The sequence below is a fragment of the Annulohypoxylon truncatum genome (genome assembly GCF_022578515.1).
Source record: "Annulohypoxylon truncatum strain CBS 140777 unplaced genomic scaffold F4807scaffold_57, whole genome shotgun sequence".
Taxonomy (NCBI): domain Eukaryota; kingdom Fungi; phylum Ascomycota; class Sordariomycetes; order Xylariales; family Hypoxylaceae; genus Annulohypoxylon; species Annulohypoxylon truncatum.
In genome coordinates this window covers 28,543-54,123 of record NW_025953843.1, presented here as the reverse complement: position 1 = coordinate 54,123, position 25,581 = coordinate 28,543, and the positions used below count along the sequence as shown (strand labels likewise).

General features: G+C 50.0%; 9 protein-coding genes across 9 annotated transcripts; 7 read left to right on the top strand and 2 right to left on the bottom strand.

The window, feature by feature from the left end:
- The first annotated feature begins 1,700 nt into the window (after positions 1 to 1,700).
- Positions 1,701 to 3,717, top strand: F4807DRAFT_332672 (HAD-superfamily hydrolase). The gene is made up of 2 exons (XM_047995293.1): positions 1,701 to 2,348; positions 2,413 to 3,717. The coding sequence occupies exons 1-2, from the start codon at positions 1,993 to 1,995 to the stop codon at positions 3,416 to 3,418; spliced, it is 1,362 nt and encodes a 453-aa protein (XP_047848945.1). The 5' UTR covers positions 1,701 to 1,992; the 3' UTR covers positions 3,419 to 3,717.
- Positions 3,718 to 4,592: 875 nt separating this feature from the next.
- On the bottom strand, positions 4,593 to 6,186 carry F4807DRAFT_332601 (3-oxoacyl-reductase). The gene is made up of 2 exons (XM_047995291.1): positions 6,003 to 6,186; positions 4,593 to 5,955 (listed from the first exon to the last, which is right to left on the bottom strand). The coding sequence occupies exon 2, from the start codon at positions 5,542 to 5,544 to the stop codon at positions 4,645 to 4,647; it is 900 nt and encodes a 299-aa protein (XP_047848944.1). The 5' UTR covers positions 5,545 to 5,955; positions 6,003 to 6,186; the 3' UTR covers positions 4,593 to 4,644.
- Positions 6,187 to 6,750: 564 nt separating this feature from the next.
- F4807DRAFT_332634 (enolase C-terminal domain-like protein) lies at positions 6,751 to 8,681 on the top strand. Its single transcript, XM_047995292.1, has 4 exons — positions 6,751 to 7,207; positions 7,283 to 7,316; positions 7,392 to 7,540; positions 7,639 to 8,681. Exons 1-4 carry the CDS (start codon positions 7,138 to 7,140, stop codon positions 8,670 to 8,672), a joined length of 1,287 nt encoding a protein of 428 aa, XP_047848943.1. The 5' UTR covers positions 6,751 to 7,137; the 3' UTR covers positions 8,673 to 8,681.
- Positions 8,682 to 10,432: 1,751 nt separating this feature from the next.
- Positions 10,433 to 13,788, top strand: F4807DRAFT_472017 (putative C6 transcription factor; the record flags this gene model as incomplete). The annotated part of the gene is made up of 2 exons (XM_048002982.1): positions 10,433 to 10,620; positions 11,117 to 13,788. 2 exons carry the CDS (start codon positions 10,433 to 10,435, stop codon positions 13,386 to 13,388), a joined length of 2,460 nt encoding a protein of 819 aa, XP_047848942.1. The 3' UTR covers positions 13,389 to 13,788.
- A 690-nt stretch (positions 13,789 to 14,478) lies between these two features.
- On the top strand, positions 14,479 to 15,654 carry F4807DRAFT_332446 (uncharacterized protein). Its single transcript, XM_047995288.1, has 2 exons — positions 14,479 to 14,852; positions 14,903 to 15,654. The coding sequence occupies exons 1-2, from the start codon at positions 14,716 to 14,718 to the stop codon at positions 15,243 to 15,245; spliced, it is 480 nt and encodes a 159-aa protein (XP_047848941.1). The 5' UTR covers positions 14,479 to 14,715; the 3' UTR covers positions 15,246 to 15,654.
- Position 15,655: 1 nt separating this feature from the next.
- On the top strand, positions 15,656 to 18,159 carry F4807DRAFT_332447 (GroES-like protein). Its single transcript, XM_047995289.1, has 4 exons — positions 15,656 to 16,323; positions 16,406 to 17,082; positions 17,140 to 17,289; positions 17,347 to 18,159. The coding sequence occupies exons 1-4, from the start codon at positions 16,071 to 16,073 to the stop codon at positions 17,623 to 17,625; spliced, it is 1,359 nt and encodes a 452-aa protein (XP_047848940.1). The 5' UTR covers positions 15,656 to 16,070; the 3' UTR covers positions 17,626 to 18,159.
- Positions 18,160 to 19,894, top strand: F4807DRAFT_332448 (Aldo/keto reductase). Its single transcript, XM_047995290.1, has 2 exons — positions 18,160 to 19,092; positions 19,202 to 19,894. Exons 1-2 carry the CDS (start codon positions 18,693 to 18,695, stop codon positions 19,867 to 19,869), a joined length of 1,068 nt encoding a protein of 355 aa, XP_047848939.1. The 5' UTR covers positions 18,160 to 18,692; the 3' UTR covers positions 19,870 to 19,894.
- Positions 19,895 to 19,919: 25 nt separating this feature from the next.
- Positions 19,920 to 21,663, bottom strand: F4807DRAFT_465652 (uncharacterized protein; the record flags this gene model as incomplete). Its single annotated transcript, XM_048002302.1, has 4 exons — positions 19,920 to 20,693; positions 20,752 to 20,946; positions 21,003 to 21,551; positions 21,613 to 21,663. 4 exons carry the CDS (start codon positions 21,661 to 21,663, stop codon positions 19,920 to 19,922), a joined length of 1,569 nt encoding a protein of 522 aa, XP_047848938.1.
- A 1,722-nt stretch (positions 21,664 to 23,385) lies between these two features.
- F4807DRAFT_447120 (carotenoid oxygenase) lies at positions 23,386 to 25,567 on the top strand. Its single transcript, XM_047999858.1, has 2 exons — positions 23,386 to 23,696; positions 23,753 to 25,567. The coding sequence occupies exons 1-2, from the start codon at positions 23,574 to 23,576 to the stop codon at positions 25,424 to 25,426; spliced, it is 1,797 nt and encodes a 598-aa protein (XP_047848937.1). The 5' UTR covers positions 23,386 to 23,573; the 3' UTR covers positions 25,427 to 25,567.
- The last annotated feature ends 14 nt before the right edge of the window (positions 25,568 to 25,581 follow it).

The following is a 25,581-nucleotide window of genomic DNA, read 5'->3' as shown; positions in this document are numbered from 1 at the left end:
CCGGAATGGCGACATACCAGCGACATCAACACTGGCCTGAGATGCCTTAACCCTGAATCGTTCTTCATAAATTACGGCCCGAGTCAAAATAGCACCGCCGCCGTCAGTTTTCTAGCTTCAAACGAAGAGGGTAGCCCACACGTGCCTGAAGCGCCAAATCAAATTGGTTGCCTTCCTTTCTTGGGCAAATTCAGGGTCTGCTCTAAATCTCAGATCTTGCTCAGGTCCCTTTCTGCAACTTTTTTTTCCTTCGTCGGCCTTATGCTACCCAAATATGTATCAGCCAGGCCTGATGCCGTTTGGGGCTATATGCTGCATCGCGAGTAATTATTCCGATGACAACCCGTCAGGCGGGCTCGATTTTTTTGATAGGCGACAGGGATACGCCACACGCGGGTCAAATCAGCCAAAGCGTTCATTACATCCACTCAATCACCCTTGTCATTTTCTAGCAACGACAGGCACCCTCTGGAAATATCGAAGAAGCATGATTACATCTTTGTACAGTACGAAAACCAGATCTCCTCATAAAGTCCAGATAGATAGCACTGCTAAACGTAGCGTCCTACGTAATCGATCATATCCCTATTAGGCCACGGCGTCATCCACACCTGACGAGGCTAGCGCTACTGGTCCTGCAGGCGACGAAGACTTGTCGGGTTGGTCGACGCTCTCGAGGTGTGACGAGGTCCCGCCTTGCTTGGTTCGGCAACCCAAGCGAATAAGTTGAGAGGATTATGGAGACCCTGATTTTCGACACATGTTAGGTTGCTAACCGGGTCAGACATCTCATTGGCGAATCCTCCTTACGGCATAATACGCAGATACATGCGTACAGTACCCGTATGAGGGGATATTACAGTACCGGTATTCTCAACCGTCGTCGCCGCTCTACTCTTTACTCTCTACTAGAGTACGGAGGTGGTCCATGCAAAAACATGCCCTGCCCAGCTGCCCTTAGACGAACTACGGAGAGATTTCGTGACTAGTCAAGGGACCCCCTGGATCAGGACTCAGCTAGACGATGATGCACAGTTCGACGATGCGCCAGATGCGCCAGAAGCCGAGACACATGGTTAACGTCCATGTTACAGATCGCAATCGCCAGAAACACACCCACAAGGCTGACGTTGACGTTAACGTTAACAACAAGTAGTCAGTTTATATCCTTGAGCCGGCTTTACCTGTCTGGTCTAGCATCAACAAGCAAATACCTAGGTACGTCAATTTCCATTGGCTTCGCGCGCTCGGCGACTCAAATTTTTATATCCTGTCTGCCTGTGAAGGATACCTGGTAAGCGATAACCGAACTGGTTTGCCTTTCCACCTGAATATTCTCTTGACACTTTACACATGCCTAAGTAGGGCAGGTAGGGATATACTGATACTATATATCTAGCCCTGCAGGGTGGTATAAGACCGGATCCACACTGCAAGCATACTCCCATCCACATTGTCATCCATGAACATCACTGACCCATCCATAGAATAGTACAAGTGTACAAATAGTTACTAGGGTCGATGTAAATATGTAGCCACACATCATTGTATCATTGTACATGTATAGTATGATCCACTTATTCCCAACTCCTTCCTTGATAGCCTTTAACATTATACGTAGTTTTTGTGCTTTGTTGATGCTGTCTAATGACGGTATGGATGTATTTTCTGTTTATTTCTAGATGTACCAAATAGAACCATTCTTCTCCATGTTACGGATGTACATGCCAGGATTGTTTATGTAAAGATATATATATATATATATATATGCCCTCTCCCGGTCTCCCTTAGATGGCTTCAACTTTTCTTCCTTAACTATCAAGTCAACAGCTCACCAGGAGTTCGAGTATTCTTGGTTTGCAAAAATATCACTTCAAAAGAGCTTCATCGGCAACTAAAGTCCTTCGGCTGGTTCCCTTCAAGTCTTTACAACTACCTATTTGCTTTTATATCGCGTGTCGAGTTCGATCATTACATTTCACTTCAACCACCATGTCTCTAGAACCCCAGCAGCCTACCTTCCACCGCGGCAGCTTCGCCGACGAGATCGAGACAGCCAGAACTGATCTCTCTCGTAAGCTGCTCGTTGGTGAATCCTCATCCAGGAGCCCGTCCGAGTCCGAGACCGCTCCGTCTTTGAGCCCCACTGCCAGCGCCACTCCGTCGAGTCCGGAGTCAGACGCGGCCGTCTCACCTATCTCTCCCCCGGTCGACGACGAAGTTGTTGCGGACAGCTTTGCCTTTGCTTTCGATATCGATGGCGTCTTAGTAAGAGGTGGTCGACCCATCCCTGAGGCTATCCAGGCCATGAAGGTCCTTAACGGCGACAACAAATACGGAATCAAGATGTAAGTGCCTCGTATTTCCTACATGGCGCGCCTCGCAGCCTGAACGGAATGCTGACTGAAATAGTCCCTACATTTTCTTAACCAATGGCGGTGGCAAGACCGAGGCCGAGCGCTGTGGCGACCTCTCCCGCCAGCTGGATATTGAGATCTCACCAGCTCAATTCATCTGCGGCCACACACCCATGTCTGAGATGGCCACCAAGTACAACACCGTTTTGGTCGTTGGTGGTGAGGGTGAGAAGTGCCGTACCGTTGCCCAGGGGTACGGTTTCAAGGACGTCGTTACTCCAGGCGACATCATCAAAGCGGACGCTGCCACCACACCATTCCGGAAGTTAACACCTGAGGAACTTCGCAACTCCAAGGAACGAGATTTCAGCAAGGTTACCATCGAAGCTATTTTTGTCTTCGCCGACTCCCGTGACTGGGCCGGAGACCTTCAGATCATTCTCGACCTGGCCATGTCCAAGGGCGGCCGAATCGGTACTCTCTCCGAGACCTTCGACGAGGGCCCACCAATCTTCTTCTCTCACAACGACGTCGTCTGGTCGGCCGCTCACGACAACGTTCGTCTCGGCATGGGTGCTCTGCGAGGTATCGTCGAGTACACCTTCAAGGAGGTCACTAAGGGCAAAACCCTGCAGACTCACGCCTTCGGCAAGCCACAGATCGGGACCTTTGAGTTCGCTACCCGTCTGCTAAAGCGATGGCGCAAGAATGAGCATGGCCTAAACGCTCCCCCGAACACGGTCTACTTTGTCGGCGACACCCCCGAGAGTGACATCCGGGGCACCAACCAGTACAACGAGAAGGCCGAGAATGACTGGTACAGCATTTTGGTCAAAACCGGTGTCTACCAGGAAGGTACCGAGCCGGCCTATAAGCCTCGCGTCACTGTCAACACCGTGCTAGACGCCGTGAACCACGGTATCGAGCGCGAGATGGAACGACGAAAAAAGAACCAAAGCAAGCCCCGCCTGGTCGATATGCCCAAGTTGACCTTGGAAGAAGCTCAAGATCTTGCCGTCTTCAGTCCTGCTGAGGAACGTCCCCTCGAGCTTACTGCATGATTTTCACGATTTTTATGACTTCTACATCTATATATTTTCATGATACCATATTTTGGCCCTTTCACATTCTACTGCTTTTTTATTACTATTTATTACAATACACTCTGCGCACCGTGGGACTACGCAGTAAAAAGGGCATTCGTTCGGGCATTGTTAGGAAGTTTGTAATATTGAGATGGATCTATCTCAATAGATGTTGGATACTGTTGCATTATACGGCGTTATTGGTAAAATTGATATTAAAGCTCAATAATATAAATCGAAGCTATTTTCATTTTGACGATATATATCTATTCTTTTCGTTTGCCAACGTATGTGATTTGTTATATCGTGACATTTCGATGCTATAACTATTTCGTATCACTCGACTAAATCGACGTATTGCCACAACCAGCCTTGATGCGCTTCCAGCGTACAAGCGAGTTCTTCCAAGAAGACCTAACTCTATGGATGTTCTATAATTTTCACAAGTACTACATACAGTGATACTTCTCAATATAGGTACCAGCCCCCCACAAGGCCACGTTACCGGCGCTTAGCGTCTATGTACACCTCATATTCGACACTACTCCCTTCCGACACAGCCGACCCATACCATTGAGCCTCACACATTAAAGATTTAATCTATCTCAGCTCTTCGGATCAGCCCACTTCGGCACCCGCGTGTCTGCGCCTCCCACTCGCCTGCTAACACATTCTTGACAACTACGTCGCATTCGCCACCTCGATCGACTGCATCGATATATGTAGGCTGTAACTCCACCCCGCTAGCCTGCTTGCCCTCTTTCTCCGCGTGGGGCATGCTCGTCCAAAGGGCTGAATGTATGTAGGCAGTCGCCCTACTTGTGGACCTTCTATTTCGATCTTACTCTTCGACTACTTAACCATTACCAACCTGCCATCCTGGGCGGGGTACGGCCGGGCAGCGGGTATGCATCATCCGTCCCACGAAGTAGTTGGAGGGTCATGGTGTCTAGGGGGTAAAGGGGTAAGGGGGGCCGGATTCCCGGCAGTGGATGGGTTGACCGGCTGGGTTGAACGAGCTGACCGGTTTGTTTATCGGGTTCGCCTCATCGAGTTCTCCCGATCAGGTAAGCAAACAGGTAATCATGTAGGCAGGTAGGCAGGTAGGCAGGTGGGCAAGGTACCCAACCAGGTAATTTCCCAGATAACAAGGCCGGCAAACAAACTTCCCCCTTTCCCCTTCCCGGGGAAAAAAACAACAATCACTGCAGATTCACAAACAACCCCCCATCAACCAGCAACTGCGCCCCCGTAACATACCCGCTCAGCTCGTCGCAGGCGAGGAAGACGGCGGGACCCGCCATATCTCGCGGGTCCCCCGTGCGGCCGAGCGGTATGCGGCCCTCCATGTACGCGCGCTTGCCCGCGTCGGCGAGGTCCTCGTCGTTGAGCTGCGTGCGGATGGTTCCGGGCAGCAGCGCGTTGCAGCGGATGCCGTGGCGGCCGAGGGCCACGGCGCAGCTCTGCATGAGCGATAGCACGCCCGCTTTCGTCGGCGTGTAGTGCGTTTGCTGGCCGCCGCCTACGAGGGCGGATATGCTGGATAGCGCTATTATGGAGCCGCGGTGGACTTGTGCTGAGTAGGATGAGGGGAAGGGGGTGCTGAATGGGGAGGATGTGCTGGAGGGGGAGAAGGGCTCCTGCGAAGCCATTTGTCGCGCCGCGGCTTGGACGACGTAGAATGCGCCGTCGAGGTTCGTGCGCACGGTCCTGGAGAACAGGTCCCCTGACAGCGTCAGGAACTCGGCGAACTGGCATATCCCCGCGTTGCTCACGCATATGTCGAGGCGTCCGAAACGCGCGACGGCGTGGGCGACGAGGGCCGGGCCCGTGCTAGGGTCCGATACGTCGCCCGCGAGGTGCTCGAGGGTGCCGATCGTTAGGCCCGGGGGAGGAGTGGTGGTGCTGGAAAAGGTGGCTTTTAGCGACGCGGCTTCGGCGATGAGGGACTCGAGGTGCGGCGCGTCGTTGTCGCGGCCGAGGTGATTCACTACGACGTTGCAGCCTTGCCGGATGTACTCGAGGGCGATGGCGCGGCCGATGCCGGTGGTGCCGCCGGTTATGATGGCGGTTTTGCCTTCTAGGAGGTTTGTCGCTGGCATTTTTTGTTTTCTGTGTTGTTTTTTGGTGTGCGGCGTCTTCTTTCCCTTCTTCCTGCGTATGCTGTTTGGTATGTCTCTGTTGTATGGTGTTTGGTTTATAGTATACTGTGTCCAATGTTTATTGCCTAGGTCAATAGTCGAGACTTCAAGGTCGGTAGGAGCAATTAGAAGGTGAGGTTTGCTCGGTCGAGGCTAGAGCCGGGATTGATGTCGTCGTCGTTTGAGAACTTGGACGAGGTGTGACAATGCAGGGCGACGGTGTCGATGCTATGCTCCGTTCCTGGCTAGATTTCAGGGTTCTATGCGTTCTGTAGCGGGGTAGGTAGCTTTTGGCATGTGATGGGAGGCTTCTATTCGTCGTGGTGTATACTCGACAAGTCTTCTTGGGCGAAGAGTAGTATACGGAATCGGCTTTCCTGCGTCAGATGATATACGAACCTTGAATTCTGGACGCTTACGAAGAACGTATAGGCAATTTCATACGCCACGGCCAATTCCACGATCTCCAACTCCTGCTAGATAATCTTTCCACGCTTGCCTGTGACGCTATCGACCTTGGCACGTACGATTAGCATATAACCCCACGATCTCGGGGCAATGGCCAGCGAGATTTTCGTTCGGGACTTAGGTCTAAAGATGCATGGTATCCGCCTCGGCATTCTCTAGCCTCTTTTCGGAGATATGGGCGCGCACAGTAGGGCCGGGAAGATATTCGTAACTGTACATGGCAAGTTTGCCCTATCCTATACGTGTTCATTTCGTTTCGAACTCGCTGTGAATTACCTCACTGTCTCTACCTGCTTCAGAAACGCATCATAGACTATACTGCGTTTCATCATAACTCATCCTCACTTTGGTATTAGTGGAAATATTGCGAATCTGTCGCGGGGTATGCTACCTCACGTCTAGACGAGACGCCTCACTTATATGGTTCGCCAACCTATAGAACGTGCCACTATGCATCATGTATGTAGGATAACGTAGGATAGTCTCGACCTGCAGAATATTATTGACCTCGTGACTTGGACCTGGTACGATAAACCCGGACGCTCGAAACCCCCCTTGGCTAAGTTAACTAAAGGGTTCTTCGTAGGGCTTGAGACCGGCGGACCCTTAGTCATTGTCGGGCGATTGGCGACCGATCCGCGTACTACTGACTAGGACGATAGCCCGTATACCAATCATCCACCGAAGAAGCGTCGGTTGGCACGAATGCAAGGAGCTAGGACGGCTTTCCATGGCTATCCCAGGCACCACCCCACTGTCCCGACGGACCTCCTCGGTCTTTGTCGTCCTTTCGTCAGAAGCACAGGGGAGGTCGTTGCCCGGGAAGCCGAGCCTGACGCTGGTGCCTTGCGTTTTCTATACGTATTAATATTCCGGTCACGACGTATCCAAGTCTCTGAGTGGTGTTTGTCACTCTAACTCTTGCCGCTTCTGCCGATCCGACTCTATCCCCTCTTCGTCTTCGTCTTCGCCTTTGTCTTTTTACTAGGTACTTAAGGCATTCCCGCAACCAAAAGTACGCTGGTCGGATATAACAAGAAGAAAACAACATACAGAAGCGATTTATTATAAGACGAAGCAATCAAAATGGCTTCGGCGAGACAGTTTCCCACCATTAAAGCTGTTCGATCATACGTGATTGGTGGTGTAGGCTCAGGTATGCAACCCGTTTGGGGGAGATTGAGCCGGGGAGGCGGGGAAGGATGAATCGAAGCTAACTAACTCGATCTAGGTGGTGACTATCACAATGTCAAAGGTGGCCATTGGTATGCCTCTTAGCTTTAAAGTCCCCCGAATGAGTTATCTTGAGACGACGAGAATTAATAATTGTGCGATTACAGGCTGATCGATACCGATATCTCTACGCCGTGCTCTATCTGGGACCAATATAAGAAATCGAGAACGAGCTGGGGTATCAACGTCCTCGGCTCGTTCCTCGTTGAGATCGAGGCCAGCGATGGCACTGTAGGCTTTGCGACGGGCTTTGGCGGTACGAAAACACTTTCCCAGTCGATTGACTATATGCGTTCAGCATAAATATGAACCGAATATGAACGGAAATGGATACTGATACGTGAACTTCTATAGGCCCACCGGCTTGCTGGATCGTTCACAAGCATTTCGAGCGATTCCTAATCGGGGCTGATCCCAGAAATACCAACCTACTCTTTGAGCAGATGTATCGAGCTTCTATGTTCTACGGCCGTAAGGGATTGCCGATAGCCATTATCTCGGTCATTGACCTGGCCCTGTGGGATTTGATAGGAAAGCTGAGAAATGAGCCGGTGTATAAGCTCATCGGCGGTGCTGCGAGAGAGCGGATAGACTTTTACTGCACGGGACCGGAGCCGACAGCGGCTAAGGCGATGGGTTTCTGGGGCGCCAAGGTTCCCTTACCTTATTGCCCGGCTGACGGCCACGAGGGACTGAGGAAGAATATTGCGTTCCTTCGCAAGCACAGAGAAAGCGTAGGACCGGACTTCCCTATCATGGTCGACTGCTACATGAGCTTGAACGTGTCATATACTATCGAAATTGCCGAGAAGTGCAAGGACTTGGACATTAACTGGTGGGAAGAGTGTCTGACGCCCGACGACACGGATGGCTTTGAGCAGATCAAGCGAGCCCACCCAACCCTCAAGTTCACGACAGGAGAACATGAGTATTCCAGATACGGATTCCGCAAGTTGATCGAGGGCCGCAACCTAGACATCATCCAGCCGGACGTGATGTGGTTGGGTGGTATGACGGAACTGCTTAAGGTGTCCGCCATGGCTGCTGCGTACGATATTCCCGTGGTGCCTCACGCAAGCGGACCTTACAGCTACCACTTTGTCATTTCGCAGCCCAACACTCCCTTCCAGGAGTACTTGGCGAACTCGGCGGATGGCAAGAGTGTCCTTCCGGTGTTTGGCGACCTCTTCCTTGACGAGCCTATTCCGACCAAGGGCTACTTGACGTCCGCCGACCTCGACAAGCCCGGTTTCGGTCTTACCTTGAACCCGGCAGCGAGGTCAAAACTGATCCCGTCAGACTACCTTTTGAGCCCGCCTCCGGCTAACGTCTTGCAAACGGCGACAGGGCTACCGGACTCGAAGCCGACTGGAGAGAAAGCTACCTAGAGAGGTAGCCTTCCGGATCAGGTGACCGAGGGTGTAAAGACCACTGCTATAGCGTACAGGCGTCTAATAAGAAACGCTCCCGGTGTAATGATTAAAATACCAAAATAATTGGCAGTTGTAGGAAGCACCAGAAATTCAAGAAGGCCAAGGAATACGGAAGCGAGCAACCGGCAGTTTAACAGGCGCAGTTTGCCCGGGGAATGCTGCCGAGAATGGAACGGAATGCTAGGTATGGGGAGTTGTCCGCGTAATGTAGTAGAGACTGTAGAGTAGTGGTCGGCCCGCATCTAATGGATGGTTCTATCGCGTCGGGATTTTCCACGACATATCCATTGTATGTAGGTATCTCTGTATCTATCTGCATGCGTATGGCCTGGTATATCTACCTACCTTGATCATGTGGAATGATTAGTTGAGATGGCGACAATGGCGAATTGAAGCAAGTTAGGATGTTTGAGGCAATTACCATGAACAAGATGAAGCTGGTTAACAATTGAGAGAGTTATGTAACAGTGAAAGTGAAGCTTCGAATATTTTATCTGACGGAAACCAATCCGAACATAATTGAGTTGGGGCTAGTCCGAATGGAGAAATACCCCTGTAAAAGCCAAGGAACCCCCCTGAACGGGGATATATCATTGGTCTCCGCATAAGAACCTCCTCCACACCTTGTGCCCCCCTTTTCGTTTTTCCCTCTCCCCAACTTTTTTCTTTCCTTTTTCCTCCACGAAGATGCAGAACCACACCTCCGGACAATCCCAGCAAGCCCAGCAATCCCAGCCAGTCCCCATCCACTGACTCTTCCCCGCAAATGATGATAGCGATTTCTGCGACCAGTAGCAGACGTGCTTCTTGTTTCCTAGGACGCTAGAGAAATGAAGAACCGGATATGATGCGAGTAGGTCACCACGAACCACCACTCTCATTTTTTCCGGCCGTGTGCAATATCACCGCCAGCATTGTCAACGTTGTCACCGTAATCACCAAGTTTCTCGTTTGGGTACCAGCATTGATAGCATTTGAGACAAGCAGGAAGACATACAGACAGACCTACTTATTCACTTACACTACCTACCATATATGGCTCCTATATATGGATATATATGGGGTTTAGGTGTATCGTATAATTCTATCGGAACAGTCATGCCGCCCGGTCCTCTTCGGAAGCCATCTATCGTCGACCGACCTATTCATGCTTCCCTGGTACCCTTCTTCTCTTCCTCTTTTCTCTATAGCTCCATCGCGATGAGTAGTACGTAGAACCGTCTATTATATTATCATGCCTTATGACCTACCGTCTCCTACATGACTAGTCAGGTACTACAATAGCTACGAGTTACAGCTGCTTGATATCCCAAGCACAAGCCCATGGAGCCCACGGGGAATTATATTAGTACTATTTATTAGTTCCAAATATTAGCACCATACGAGTCTCTTAGATTTTTTATCTTGGCATGGTCGTTCTCTAATTCGCTTGTAACTTTTTTTCTCTTCTGTTTTTTTTTTCGCCCTCTCCCCCATAATCCACATTTCCCGGGACCCTAAAAAGGTCGTTCGAGACCCAAAGCCGAGGCAGAGCCAGCGCTGGAGCCCGAATCTAGCCCGGCCAACCCCCTTCGCATAGAAAGAACCTAACACCTAACACGGTGCTATCCTCTACTCAACATTAACCCGAGAAAAGATCCAAACTCGCGCGATGCTGTCGCGCACAAACCCCGAGTTGCAGAGGCCTAAAGTTTGTAATTGACACCGAGACAATGATGCAGGCCATTGCTCAGTCTCAGAACGGACAGCCGCAAAACCACGTGTCGCTGCAAAGTAAACAGGAACCCGACAGCGACGACGGTAATAACGCACTGCAGAGCGGGGACGAGAATGATCAAGACGACGACCACGACAGCTCCGGCGCAGTACGTACGGGGAAACGCAAGAGGCCGATCTCAGTTTCGTAAGTATTGTATATCTTTATATCTTATATATTACCTACATATGGCGTGTTCATCTATCTGTGCAATGAATGTCGATCAAGCCTGCATTTGTATCATGGTATTCTTGTGGTGTTTTTATCCCGTCCATCCCCCATTCTCCAATTCTCTTGACTATCACCGTCTGATCTTAGTCTCATATCCCTCATCTCGCCTCCGCATTTTAACTCACCCGATCTAATCTCCTTCCGTCTCATATCATCTCACCGGTGCATAATCACATTCTACTATACCTAAAGTGAAAGTCCGAATACTAATATTGAGACGTTTAAAGTTGCGAAACTTGCAAACAGAGAAAGGTGTGTGTTCAGCATGAACAAGTGCATATCCATGCTCCTCATCTACTCAACGTACCGTCTTCAGTGATGATCAGTTTACAATACACCGTCGTTGATTGTTAATACTAATAACTATAAAGGTAAAATGCGATCGCGGACAGCCGTCATGTGGTTGGTGCAGGCGGAATTCGGTCTTCTGCGAATATCGCGAACGCAAAAAGCCCGGACTCAGAGCCGGCTATGGCAGAGAGTTAGAACAGAGGCTCGATAAGCTCGAGGAGATACTAAGATCTCATTCCGAGATCTTGCAGAGTTCTTTCATCAATCATCCTCACCACAACGTCGCCCCGAGTGTGCGCAATAGTAACCCGAGCTTACCTAGCGACCATGGCACTCCGCGCGAACCTGCACCGTTGTTTCGGCCTACCGAATCCATCAGGACTCCTCAGGCCGAGACTGCCCTGTTTTTACAGAAACCCTCGACGTTCCCTTCATCGTCGCAGCACGTAGACTTCGGTATACCGTCGTCGACTCCGTCTATGCATTCCATGCATGACGGCTTCCAACCACAGATGCCCATGGCCGGCATTTCTCCTCCCAATCAGCTAGGAAACAACCTTCAACCAGGCCCAGCGGCTCAAGAGTATTATAGTCAAGCCCAGCAACAACAGCAGGTTCGTTCTCCGGGCATGAACGGTCCCCAGGGCCAGACCGACCAAGACCTCCCTCCATATGATTTGTTATATGCTCTGGTTGATTTATACTTCAAGCATATCAATACATGGTGTCCCATATTACACAGAAAGACCACACTGGACTCACTGTTCGGGCCATCTACATTAGATGATACCGATAAGGTGCTTCTTCATTCCATCGTTGCTACAACGTTAAGATATTCAACAGACCCCCGACTCACAGAAGAAAAGAGGAGACATTACCATGATATCTCGAAGCAAAGGGTTTTGCTCTATGGCATGGAGAACTCATCTGTCAAGTCGTTGCAGGCTTTAGTAATCTTGGCACTGGATTTATGCGGAAGCAGTAATGGTCCACCAGGCTGGAACATTATGGCCTTAATCACTCGCTCGGTCGTTCAGTTGGGTTTAGCTGTTGAAAGCAACTCGCTCTCCGTATCGCCCAACTATGCATCGATATATACCTTGCGAGCTATGGTCCTACCAGAACCAAAAGATTTTATCGAAGAGGAGTCGAGGCGGAGACTTTTCTGGATGATATATCTCCTGGATCGATACGCGATGATTGCTACTGCGTTCGATTTCGCATTGGGCGACAAGGAAATTGATCGGACGCTACCTTGCCGGGATGATCTGTGGATTAAGAATCAAAAAGTCGAGACGAGGTGGTTCCACACACAAGGCCGTCCTCCAGACCACCCGGATCACGATGTGAACAAACCTGAAAACTTGGGGGCTTTCTCGTACTACATCGAGATACTTGGCATACTCTCCAAGATTCACGAGTTCCTGAAGCAGCCTGTCGACATTGGCGCGTTAGGCGATGTCGAGCAGTGGCAACTTCGATATAAAGAGCTCGATAACCTTCTGGCCTCTTGGAAGTTCGGTCTCCCCGGCGAATACGGTAACATGGCCAAATTGTTCCAGCCTGGCGGTAGCAAGACGCTGAACTGCGGGTGGGTCATGCTGCATGCTACCTACCACACCGCCGTGATTCGTCTGCATTCATCGGCGGCATATCCGACTACCCGATCCCCCATATTCACTCCATCCTATAGCGCCAGTCAACGTTGCCTTGGAGCGGTGGAAAACATTGCGGCTCTCGGTGAATTCGTGGTACAAAATGGTATGTTGAACAAACTTGGCCCACCTTTCGCTTTCACCTTGTGGGTTGCTGCACGACTCCTGCTTGTTCATGGCTCAACGGTTGAGCACAAATTGGCACCACAGATTGCCTTCTTGGTAGATACGCTCCGCGACATGGGTAGATATTGGCCCGTGGCGGGAAGATATTGCCAACTGCTTCAGAGGGTTCTTGACGAGCATAGCGACAGCGAGCGTGCTTCGGGTCAGACGGGTGAGCGGATCACACCATCTTCGGTGAAGATTTTAGCAGATATGAGGAGGACGGCGTTTGATCTCGATTTCTTGATTAGTCGCCAACCCCGTGCTCTGGCGGGCGCGCCAAGTCGCAGGCCCAGCGTGACTCCGGCACGTACTCCGGCGCCGAATGAGCTAGAATACCTGGACGTCTTTGATTTCTTCAACGTGCCACGATTGCCATTCAGCCATGAGGCATCTACGGCACCACCAAACACAAATGAGATGAATTCGGAGAACACGGGGACGAACAACGAAAACGGAAACGGAAACGGAAACGGGAATGTGAACGGCACCAATGGAACATCCAACGAATTTAACATCACGAATTTCATGGTTGATGCGAATAGCGACTGGCTATTCAAGCAGCCGAATTAGTTGCGTGTCTGTGACATGGACATTCCCCAGTCATTATTGTATCTCTTGCGACACCTGGAGGACAAACTTGGTATTTTACAAAAGATTAGCGAATACCAGACGGGAAAGGGCTCTTCTCGACTTCGCTTAGGAGGGAACGAGAGTTAGGATCTGTGTACGTATATGACTTGAACCCACCCCGGATTTCGGGGTGGTGATATTTGGATTACTAGATCTGTCTTGGGAAATTGGATTCAAAAGTCAGGCTGCCGGGGTCATTCGGGAGCTATGTTTTTTAGTATGAACTTTAATTGCAAGTGACGCAAAATATCGGCACATAAGCATTTTAACCCTGATGAAACTAACGAAATAAACGATGTTTCAGGGCCGGCTATGAAGACAAGGAGGGCATTTGACAGGCGGGTTCCTAGGAGCTGCCGGCGGGGGTTGTAGATAGGGCAATAATATGCATGATATACCTGCTTAGGCAGACCGGGGTCTAGATATGATGGATGGTATGATGTTCTGGCTACCGAGGCAGCCAGGCAATCATTCACCTTGTGATGGCCCATGGGTCTGTTCCTGACGTCTAACTCGTGTATTATCTGCAGTATGCCCTCATACGTTTACCAATTTGGGATTTACTGACGCTGGCTGGGCTCGAGTACATACTGAAAAGAGATTCACGGGATTCCCGATGTAGTAGCAAACTCGCCATCTCTAGACCGATGCCGATCTCCAATTTCGTCGATATGTGAGTTGTAAAAACTCGTCTCATTCGCCAGCAACCTGTATGTTTGTCTCAATTTACGATGCTATTTAAGTTGCGATACCACCAACAAACAACAAATAGTATCCCCGGCCTTACTTTCGGACTGAGATGAAAGGTCGCGATGTTCATGCACGTACGTCATCCACCTTCAGTCAGCGCCTACTGGACCCTTGGGGGGCGAAATACGAGATGATCGCCTACCCGAATCGGACTGATTGGGGTCGGCAGCTTTTTCGAGGTCGCTACCGAAGGTTGGCATGCAACGTCGTATCTGCCGTATAGAGTATACACGTTTTGAGACATCGAACACAGCCGACTTTGCTGCCATACGGGAGGTGTCGCCGGGGTAGCGAATGGCAACAAGGAATATATATATAAGATGACGATGTCGCCGTGTATAGTCGGGATAGAAGAAGGCCTATGATATCGCTCGCTAATCATCCAACTCATAATATATTAATATCAGTTCTACATCTTTGAACACACTCGCTTTATACCAGCAAAAGCAAAAAGTCTTGATTTACCGCACTATCGCTATACTCAAAAATAATTAATATCATTATTCCATCCGACATCATGAAGTCCAACACCATCGCCAGCGCTCTCTTCGCAGCCGCCACCGTCTCGGGCGCCGTCATGAAGCCCAGACAGGCCAACTCCTTCTCGGTGACCAACTTCACCGCGTCATGCATCCCTCACAGTCTTCTCTGCACGTATGTGGCTCCCTTACCTTTACCATGGTCAGCACTGACAAATCATCCAGCTACGAATTCGCCGTGATCACAGACCCGACCAGCGCCTCGCCGTCAGGCAACCCGTCGCCGGCGCAGTGCAGCCTGATGCTGCAGGGGCCGGACTACCTGCCGCCGGTCCCGCTGACGGGGTGCGCGGAGGTGGGCGCGTACTCGTGGGCGGTGGACGTGCTCCCCGACCAGGGCGGGCTCACGCTCAGCGTCACGACGCCGCAGGACTCGCACACCAACTTCACCGGCTCGTACGATGTGCCGGCCGACCAGCTCGTCGCGGAGCAGCACGGCGCTGTTATCACGCAGAGGTATACTGGGCCGAGCGCTTTTGCTGTGCCTATTGGGACGCCTTCGGTGTAGGGGTACTCTGAATTAAGGATGTGAGGAGGAGATGGAAGGATGTTTTGAGGGATTGAGAGGAACTGGAATGGGTCTACGTAAAGAAAAGCAACTTGATCGATGATCTTATTCGCACATAGATATTGTACATGATAATGTATATGAATAAATAATCCGAAGATGTGGAATAAAAGCTATCGTTGTTTCTATGGATACTAGGCTCAGGGGTAGACTTCCCTCTGTCTTGAAGATGGACCTTCCTAGGCAATTGAGGGTTAGGGTTAGGGTATGACGTATCACCGACGACCGGAGTTGAAGTCAATTGAAGTCAATAAACTTAGCTAAGACAATCAGATAACCATACTGTCTTATAACAGCAATTGCGACGTCCAATTTGGGTGAGATATCCTCCATTTTCACCAGAATTATTATCTTTCTTATCTTATGCAGTTGCTATTAAATTGCTAAGGAACTTACCCGAGAGAATGGACGGCGTAGACACAGCACCCGCACCGTGTCGCTCTAGTCATGACGTAGATCAGCTCAGATGGCTTATATCCGATATCATCGCAACGTCATACATTTGTGACAATGCTTATGTGTAAATATTGTCAAAGATTTACTATCCGTTCCCCATAGGCGGAATATCATCCGTCCCGATATGGTACCGATCGATTCACTATGATGATGCTCTGATGTCGAGTATTGTTGCCACGATGTCCGTGGCTCGTGTAACTCATTATAAGGCAATTAATTCCTAAGACGTAGTAAACCAAGATAGACTTCATATAGGAAGAATACAACAGGGTTATCCAATCTACGAATTGAATACAACAGAAAACAAAGATGGCGACATCACAGGCAGCATACGGGGCCGAGAAGGTCATCGGTCACGATGGCAGTTCAATTACTGCGCAAGATATCACCCACCCAAGCGGAGAGACGGGAAAGGAGGAAACGATGAAGGCCTTGTGTTGGATGGGGGAAAATAATGTTCAGGTCCTCGATGTCCCGCGACCCAAGATCGTCGAACCGAACGACGTGATCCTCAAGGTTACCGGCAGCACCGTCTGCGGCAGCGACTTACATTTATACCACGGTGAGCTTCGTTCAATCGTTATCTAGCACACCTACCTCCTTTATGCTCAGTACAGGGTCAAACTAATACACTACCCGCATAGGATCCGTCATCCAACTAAGCAAAGGCGACATCCTCGGCCACGAATTCTGCGGCATCGTCGACGAAGTCGGATCGGCCGTGACAAAAGTCCAAAAGGGCAAGCGATACGTAGCATCCTTCCAAATCGCCTGCGGCGACTGCTTCTTCTGCAAGCAAAAGCTCTCGTCGCAATGTGAGAAAACCAACTCGAACACCACCGAGCGCGCCATGTACGGCAGCCAGACCGCCGGCATGTTCGGCTACTCCCACTTCTCGGGCGGCTTCGCGGGAGGCCAGGCCGAGTACGTGCGCGTGCCGCTCGGCGACGTGAATCTGCTCGAGATTCCGGATGACGTGCCCGACGAGAAGGCTTTGTACCTGAGCGACGTCCTAGCTACGAGTTACAACGCCGTGCACGATACCGCGGTGTACCCCGGCGACCAGGTTGCGATATTTGGCGCCGGGCCCATCGGCCAGATGGCTGGCATCTTTGCGGTTAAGGCCGGAGCCACGAAGATCATTTTCGTGGATACGGAGCCGAGGCTTACTTTTATTGATGAGCATTGGCCGAAGGCTCATGTTGATAAGCTGGAGCTCGTTGATTATAAGAAGTTGTCGTTCGGCGCGACGAATAAACCTACCGTCGTGTCGAAGTTGAAGGACTTATGCGGTGGAAGGGGTCCTGATGCTGCTATTGAGGTGAGTAACTTTCAGACTGACCAACTATAGTCATGAGTACTAATATATTTGGCCAAGTGTGCCGCTGGAGAATATGCTAAGGGCTGGATGCATTGGCTCGAGATATCCCTCGGTGCTGAAACGGATACAAGCGAAATCCTCAATGAGATGATTGAAGGCGTTAGGGCCTTCGGCCGTTGCGGCGTCACTGGCATTTACGTCGGATATGTGAGTTATTATGCCGTTCTTGATACGTTTATGATCCAAATATGCTGACATATCCAGACCAACCACTTCAACATCGGATCGCTCATGGAGCGAGGCATCCGGCTCATTGGCAATGGCCAGGCGCCCGTCCACAAGTACTGGGAGGATCTATTGAAGATGATCCAAGACGGCGAGCTTGACCCGCTGCAAATGGTCTCTCATCGCGTTCACGTCGAGGATTTGGCCCAGGTGTATCCCATGTTTGATGAGCGTGTGGATATGATGCAGAAGGTCTTCGTCGAGACTAAGTTCTCCTCACCGGCGTGTGAGGGTTCGCCTACACTAACGAGATATTGAAGAGTTGAGGATTGGTGAAGGTGTTGAAGAGGGATGATGAGATGTATAAGTATGGATCATGAGAAATGAGAACCTTGATGGTCCCTGATGTAATACAAACCTGTATACCGTCATACGTACGGGGCCAGGCTATGTTTGTGTGAATTGCTCAGCAACAACCCCCTTGATAGGTATTGACTCTCTTGCGAAGTACATTACCTATTTTCCAGGTAGGTCGGTAATGAGCTCGAGGTGATGCGCCCCTATCTACCGTGTCGGACTTCGGCATATAGAAAATTGTCCAGCCAATCATAAACCATCCGGATATGGTGTCTCATCTCTCATATATTTCGATTCCTGGAGGGGGATTCTCTAGATCTTCCATCAACTCTAGGACAAGAAAATAGGTAAGCAAATATTAGAAATGCACATTGACGATAGTCACAGGTAAGATTCTGCCTCGAAGGAATCATAGAAGTTATAACCTTGGAGGGAAGCTTCGCCCATGTCGCTGCCACCAGAGTTATCCCTTTTTGGAAAAACCCGCGAAGTCTCCCCACTATACCGTTCCTAGATAAAATCGCGAGCCGCTGATTAATGAGAGGGTACCTGTATGCAAGCGGACTCTAACTAGGTAGACTAGCCTCGATTAAGCTTAGACTCCGTCTTTTAGCTGACGTCCGTCTGATATCATGCCGTCCCGGTATGCAAGTATCGTATCCTCGAACTTATCGGGAAGACACGGCTTTTAGACAGGTTCACCATCTTATCTCCCGTTACATTAACACTCTCGCTTGGCTATGTTGCGCGGATGCGGATAGTTTCACTTAGACGCTCCGTAGAAGAGTCTAGTCACGGAGAATGCGAAGAAGCCTGCCTGCTCTTGCGCTATTCTTACGCAGGATCAAGGAGTCATAAGGAGAAATGGATTATATATAATGGACGAGCTTTGCGCTCTTTTGCTCTTTGACAATCAATTCTCGTCATTCCCAGATCACCTAGCATATTTTATCACATAGAAAACACCAGAAGTTTATTAAACCTTCAAGCCAGATCTTGGTTCTAGCGACGACAATACCTATCCAAACATGGCTCAGATTCCGCAATCAGTCCAGAAGAGCCTCGACGGCACCAAAGTCGAATATGTCAGAGTTGGTTCCTCAGGGCTCCAAGTATCTACCCCCATCTTAGGCGCCATGTCCCTCGGCTCTAGCAAATGGCAATCGTGGGTTTTAGACGAAGAGGCGTCCATCGAGATTCTCAAAGCCGCTTATGACCGAGGTCTCAACACCTGGGACACAGCCAACGCGTACTCGAATGGCTTGAGCGAAGAGGTCATCGGCAAGGCTCTCCGGAAACATTCGATCCCGCGCGAGAAAGTCGTCATCATGACGAAATGCTTCCTCCACGTCGCGGAAGACGTGTCCGTATTTGCCGCGCCGCTCGGGCCAGTGCTCAAGGAAACTAAGGACTATGTGAACCAAGGAGGTGAGTAGCCTAGGACCCGACTCGTGACCTTTTATCCCGGCCCTCGCCGAGTGGCCGAGGAAAAGAAACCCCTTAAAATTTAGAAATAGACTCAATAACAATACCACAGGACTCTCCCGCGCCGCCATATTCAACGCCGTAGAAGCCTCTCTCGCCAGGCTAGGCACGAGCTACATCGACCTGTACCAGATCCACCGCTTCGACCCGGCCACCCCCATCGAGGAAACCATGAAAGCGCTGCACGACCTCGTGCAGTCCGGAAAGGTGCGCTACATCGGCGCGAGCTCGATGTGGGCGACGCAGTTCGCGCGCATGCAAGCGGTCGCCGAGAGCAAGGGGTGGACCCGGTTCGTCAGCATGCAGAACTACTACCACCTGTGCTACCGCGAGGAGGAGCGGGAGATGAACCGGTTCTGCGCCGACACCGGCGTCGGCGTGCTGCCGTACTCGCCCAACTTCGGCGGCAGCCTGGCCCGGCCGTTCGGAAAGGAGGACTCGGTCCGCGCTAAGGCGCCGAGTCCGATCGGCAAGGGGTACACGGCCGCCGACGAGGAGATCATCCGCCGCGTGGAGAGGCTGGCGGAGGAGAAGGGCTGGAAGATGAGCCAGGTCAATTTGGCGTGGCATCGGACGAAGGGGACCGTGCCGATTGTCGGGTTCAACTCCGTTGCTAGGATCGACGAGGCGTGCGGCGCGAGGGGGAAGACGCTGACGGCTGAGGAGGTCGCGTTCCTTGAGGAGCCGTATGTGCCTAAGCCTGTGTTCGGGCTTTTTTGATGAAGCTCTGGTGTATCGATTTTAAAGGGATGAAAACTGTATGTAGGTATTTAGAACCTGAATTCACTCTGTTCGGCGACGGTTTCTAGGATGGAATCTCCTAGGGATTTAGCAATGGATTTCAGTTTCGTCTTCAGCCATTGCTTTTGGGGCTCTGGTACGGCATCTGTGCTGACTGCTAATGTTAAGGGCCATGCGAGGAGTGTCGCGAGCTTGGGTAAAATCTCATAATGAGCGTTGGCGGCATTCTCGTTGACCCTGCTTGGTCCCTCGAAAGGGGAATTGTGTCTCAAAGGTTGTGGCACAATGAAAAATGGAATAGCTCTGCACAAGTCTGCTGAAAGTAAGGATATCTTCTCAAGACACATCTCTTGTTCCATATTCGTCGATATGGTTTGGGAGGAACATTGGGAAGCGACGAAGAGCGCTCGTTTTCGAATACTATTGACGATTATATGAAGAGCACGGTACCTGTTCCAAATGGTAGCATGGCCATGACTGGTGTAGGTGTGAACTAGTCCATCGAACATGGAATCGATTGATAGGTCTGGCTGCGTGGAAAACCTCCAGTCTTCGGGAACATTACGAGACCACGATTCTAGTGACATATCTAAGTCTCGAGCCTCAGACGCGATGTCGATTGGGCTAAGTTGAGATGAGAACCTCTCACTCTTCGGAAGGAAAATGTGCAACGATCTCGCGCGAAGGCTAGCTACACGGACCATGAGTGAGTCCAAACCTAGCACAGGACCTTCTTCGCCGAACTCTGCGCCATCCTGAAGCCAGGGAGCTGCAGGAATGCCACGGAGGATACACGTTCGGACCTAATTTGTCAATATCATCAGTTTCGCATATGATACGAGATTAAACGCGGCGACTAACCAACTGCCGTCGCGCAGCTCTTTCCAGGGGAAGGTCTGGCGTCCATCCGCGTTCTTGTCTTAGCTTCAACAATCCTGCGGCTCCCTTGTGATGACATATATTCTCCCAAAACCGAGAACCCGTTATGTCTGGATCCCAGGACGACGACGAATCTTTTTTCCGGCTGTGATGTCTCTCATGTCCATACATGATATTCTTCAACCGGTGCAGTTAGTATGAGGCTTTTATGAACTTGGAAGGCTATGGATTACCTCGTAGAAGGCCATCAACATAGCCGTGACTAGAATCTCGTGGATATTCTCTTGCGTCAGTTCACGAAACACACTCTGCATCCTCGCTATACTCCGAGAAAATAGCAAATCGGCATTTTCAATGGCCTTCTCTACTTGCATCGCACGACCGAAAACAGCGTGAGAAAGAGCGGACACAGCTAAATGCAGACTCGACCCGGGCTGAGTCTTATCCCGGTAGGCTATGATGTAGTGGTTGTACTCGCATACAAACTCGGGGATCTCGTCGTCTCTGAACATGTAGTTTTCGAGCCAGAAACGAAACGGTTCATCCTCTTCAGGGGCAGGTGCAGGTGGTGGAGTTGGAGATACGGAGATATCCGGTGAAGAACCCGATGCTTCTGCTACTTCTTTTCCGTCTCGCTCTCTTGCTTTCCATGGGCGACGGGGTTTACCCTGAGCGAAGGCATTTTCACTTTTGAACACCAAGCCAGCCTCTTCATTCTCGTCCCAGACGCAAGTCCGACTTGCTTTATTGCATCTACCACAAGTGGGATGAACGATATCACACTTGGAGGGGGTCTTAGTTAGGTAGTCATAAATGCGTGTTGGGGATATATTCAAGCCGTACCTTAATTCTCCGTTTCCTACAGGTGATGCAGCCCCGACTAGGAAATACCATGTTTTTGCTTATGTCGATACCAACCAACAGCCACAATCAAGTAAAGGAGGAGAAGAAGTTAGGTAAGCCGTCGGGCATGACTAATCCTCTCATTCGCTAAAAGATGGGGGAGACTACGCATTTTGGGCATAGCTTAGTTACAAATAGTGCAAATAGGGGGTGGGGTTTAGAATGGGTTCGATGATTTACTTGAGGCTTGATTTGTCATATCTCATCTTTCTTCACAAACTTCAAATACAAAGGTATGTAAAAATACACCAAATTTAGGAAGAGATTCTCCTACATTTCTCACCAACGGAGCTGGTGAGTCAAATGTACAGTATCACTAACAGTGAAGTGCACGATGACATGCGTGTAGCGCATGCTCGCTTCGTTGCTTTCCAGAAGTATCCATAAAATCATGCCCTACCGTTCCGATGGCGTGTCTTGGTTTTTTTAAAGGTTGCCCTCCGGCCGTTCTCATTAATAGTAAAAATAATATTGCCGATTTAATTGGTGGTTGGACGCGAATGCGAAAGATGTACAAGGATACACCTGTATAAGTTTCGGGTCTCAAAGGTCGTAGAGAATCAGCCAATGAAAAAGCACTATTCGACGCCGCTTACCCAAGTGTTCGGGACCATTGATCTAATGTCAGATGCAAATGTCCCGAGCCGCTGGAAGCTTATTGGACGCTAATGGACTCAGATGCTGAATAAGGTAGGTACAACTATACACCTTATTGTTCTTTCATGAGTCATGACGTTGGAGCTTTGGACAGTGTTATTGTAGTATTGTAGTAGGGTTGAGCTCGTGTCCTACCATTCTATCTACCTGTATTCACATAAGTACGTACAGCTTCCCATAAAGGATATAGATGGTAGGTAGTTACAGAAACCTACCTTTAGGCAGGTGCCTGTATCTAAACCTCCTAGGTAGGTAGTTAATTACTTACCGACGGGAGAGGTTATTACCAATTTTCTATATTTTTACATCTAAAAGTTGTCTTTTCAGATTTACGAAAACACAAAATGCTTCGTTAACACTAACGGCTTATATCATGTTTCTGAACAAAGTATAGGAGTATAAGATTTACTAAACCTTGCACATAACCTACTACACTTAATTAATTACCTTAACTCATTCGTGCATCACAAATTATCGTCACGATTTACTGGAGGCTATCCCTTACTTCCTCACGTCATTTTCGCTTTTACCAATCCGGGTGTTCTAGCGCTACACATCCATACACACACATAACGTCAACCGATGGCTATATTACCATCAGCCTTTGTGAAACCTTTGTCTAAGCTAAAGGCATTATCTCACCTTGTTTCCACGTTTGGAACAGGGTATGGTCCTACTTCGTTCTCGCATGGCACCGTGCCACTTTTGACACCAGCTCTCGGACTCGCGTATGTAGTAGTGCACTAGTGCCACTACGCCCACCAGTGATATCTTCTAAGGGAATTATCGTGGGTATGCTCGTCCACGAAGACGAACCTTATCGTGTCTACCGCATCCTAACCAGCTATAACCAGGAGTGGTCCGTTCTAGCACCCATCTAGAGACATTGGTACAAGCAAGCGAGCTTAGCTTGTATCCATGGATGTCTTCATATGAGGACTACATAGTTGCATGATTACAATCACAGTCACGACCCTGACTACAAAATAAAACATCAACCAATACGACCACACCTGCAAGTACAACTACAACTACTTACACCAGGTAAGTTACCCACCTATTCCCTCAAGTAAGGAAATTACGATACTGACTAAATAAATTATAACAGCCTAATATCCCTCTCCTTCCTTTTCGTCAGCATATTTAAACATTCCAAAATTCTAAACTTTGTGCTCTTGTCCAGACACCCACACCCATATGCCACATCCACACACCACACTCACATAACCCATCTCTTGGACACCATGGATCCCTACCCGCGTAGTAAATTTTTCGGAGGCCCAAAGGAGAAAGAAGAATGCGATTACTACGCCACGGTCGAGACTGTTGGCGGTCCGTATCATGAAGAGTGGCCTAACGAGGCAGGAGTAAGTCTAGACTATTCTTATTATCATTTACATCATATACTAACAAAGATGATTAGTTTGAAGGCTTAACTGAGGTGCGCGGCCCCGTAGAACTCGTCGTTAAGGGTTCGATCCCGACTTGGGCTGCCGGCACCTTGTTCCGCACCGGCCCCGGACAGTACACCATCGACGACACTCCGAAGGGCACCTTCCGGACTACGCATTGGTTCGACGGGTTGGGCCATACGCACAAGTTCAATATCATCGCCGATCCTACTAACGCTGATGCCCCCGTCAGAGTCGAGTATTCGTCTCGTCGTCAAAGCCAAGCCCTCTATGATGATATCAAGAAAACTGGCCGACGGCATGATATCAGTTTCGGCCAACGTATAGATCCTTGCGTCGGCATATTCGCCAAGATTATGAGTGTGTGGCGAGGTCCTCCCATAGATCAAGGGCCCGATTATAATAATATCGCGGTCGTCGTCCATGGGAACGTGCCTGGCTTGCCGTCGAACGCCAAGAACACAACCCAGTCTGCCGGTCACCGAGGAGGTAACAAGTCTATGTGGTTAACCTCTGACATCGGTATCATGAAGGAATTCGACACGCAAACTTTAGAACCTATTGGAATGGCCAAGCAGCAAACACTCCATCCTCTCCTCAAAGGACCCCTTAGCTGTGCCCATGCTCAGCGAGACCCGGAAACAGGCGACTTCTTCAATTATAATCTCGAACTGGGTTACCCTCCTACGTACCGAATCTTCCGAACCAGCACATCGACGGGTAAAACCGATATTTTAGCTACATTATATGGCAAAGACGTGAAGCCGGCGTATATCCACTCCTTTTTCCTCTCACCCTCGTTCGTCATCTTCTGTATCCCATCTTCGCATCTCGGTCTGATGGGCGTCAAGATTCCGTGGGAAGGAAACATGGTCGACGCAATCGAACCTTTCGACGAGTCCAAGTCTTGTAAATGGTTCATCATCGACCGTCTTGGTGACCGTGGTGTGGTTGCCACGTTCGATAGTCCCGCGGGTTTCTATTTCCACAGTGTCAACTCTTTCGAGCAGCGGGACGAATTCACCGGAGATATTTACGTACACTGTGATGTTATCCAGTACCCTACGCTCGACGTTATACGACAATTCGAGATGGACGTCATCCTTCAAAGAAACGACGCGACCGAAAATTTCTGGAGTGACGTGGCACGCACCCACAATTGCCAGGCCCGACTGACCAGGTGGAAATTCGTCATTCCGAAGCTCGATGCCGACGGCGAAAAGGGGAAGCCGAAGGAATCAAGTCCGAGCAAGAAGGCAGAGAATATCCTCGAGTTCAGACCGCCACTCGCAGGAGAATTACCGACCATCAACCCGGCCTACGCGACCAAGAAGTACCGCTTCATGTACACAACAGTGAGTCGCGGCTTCAGTACCCTCTTCGACTGCATCGTCAAGACGAATCTCGACACGCGCGAAGCCTTGTACTGGGAGGGAAAGAAAGGAGATACACCGGGCGAGGCGATTTTCATCCAACGTCCGAGGTCCTACGAAAAAGAGGAGGTGGCTGAAGATGACGGCATGCTTCTGAGCGTCGTGCTCGATGGACATGGTAAGAAGAGCTACCTCGTGTGCTTGGATGCGAGGAACATGTTGGAGTTGGGACGTGCCGAGTGCGACTTCGCTATCGCGATCGGGTTCCACGGGCTGCATATGCCCCCTGAGACACCCCCTGAGGCTTCTTAGTTTGAACGTGGTCTGCCCTTCGAGATGAAAAACCTTTTCGTTATTTGCAGTGCTATTTCCGTGCAAGGGATGAGTAATGCAAGGGACACCGCGAAAACGCATCTAACGCGTACTTAATTCATTGACAACCTTAAAAGACCTCAATCGTGACTTTC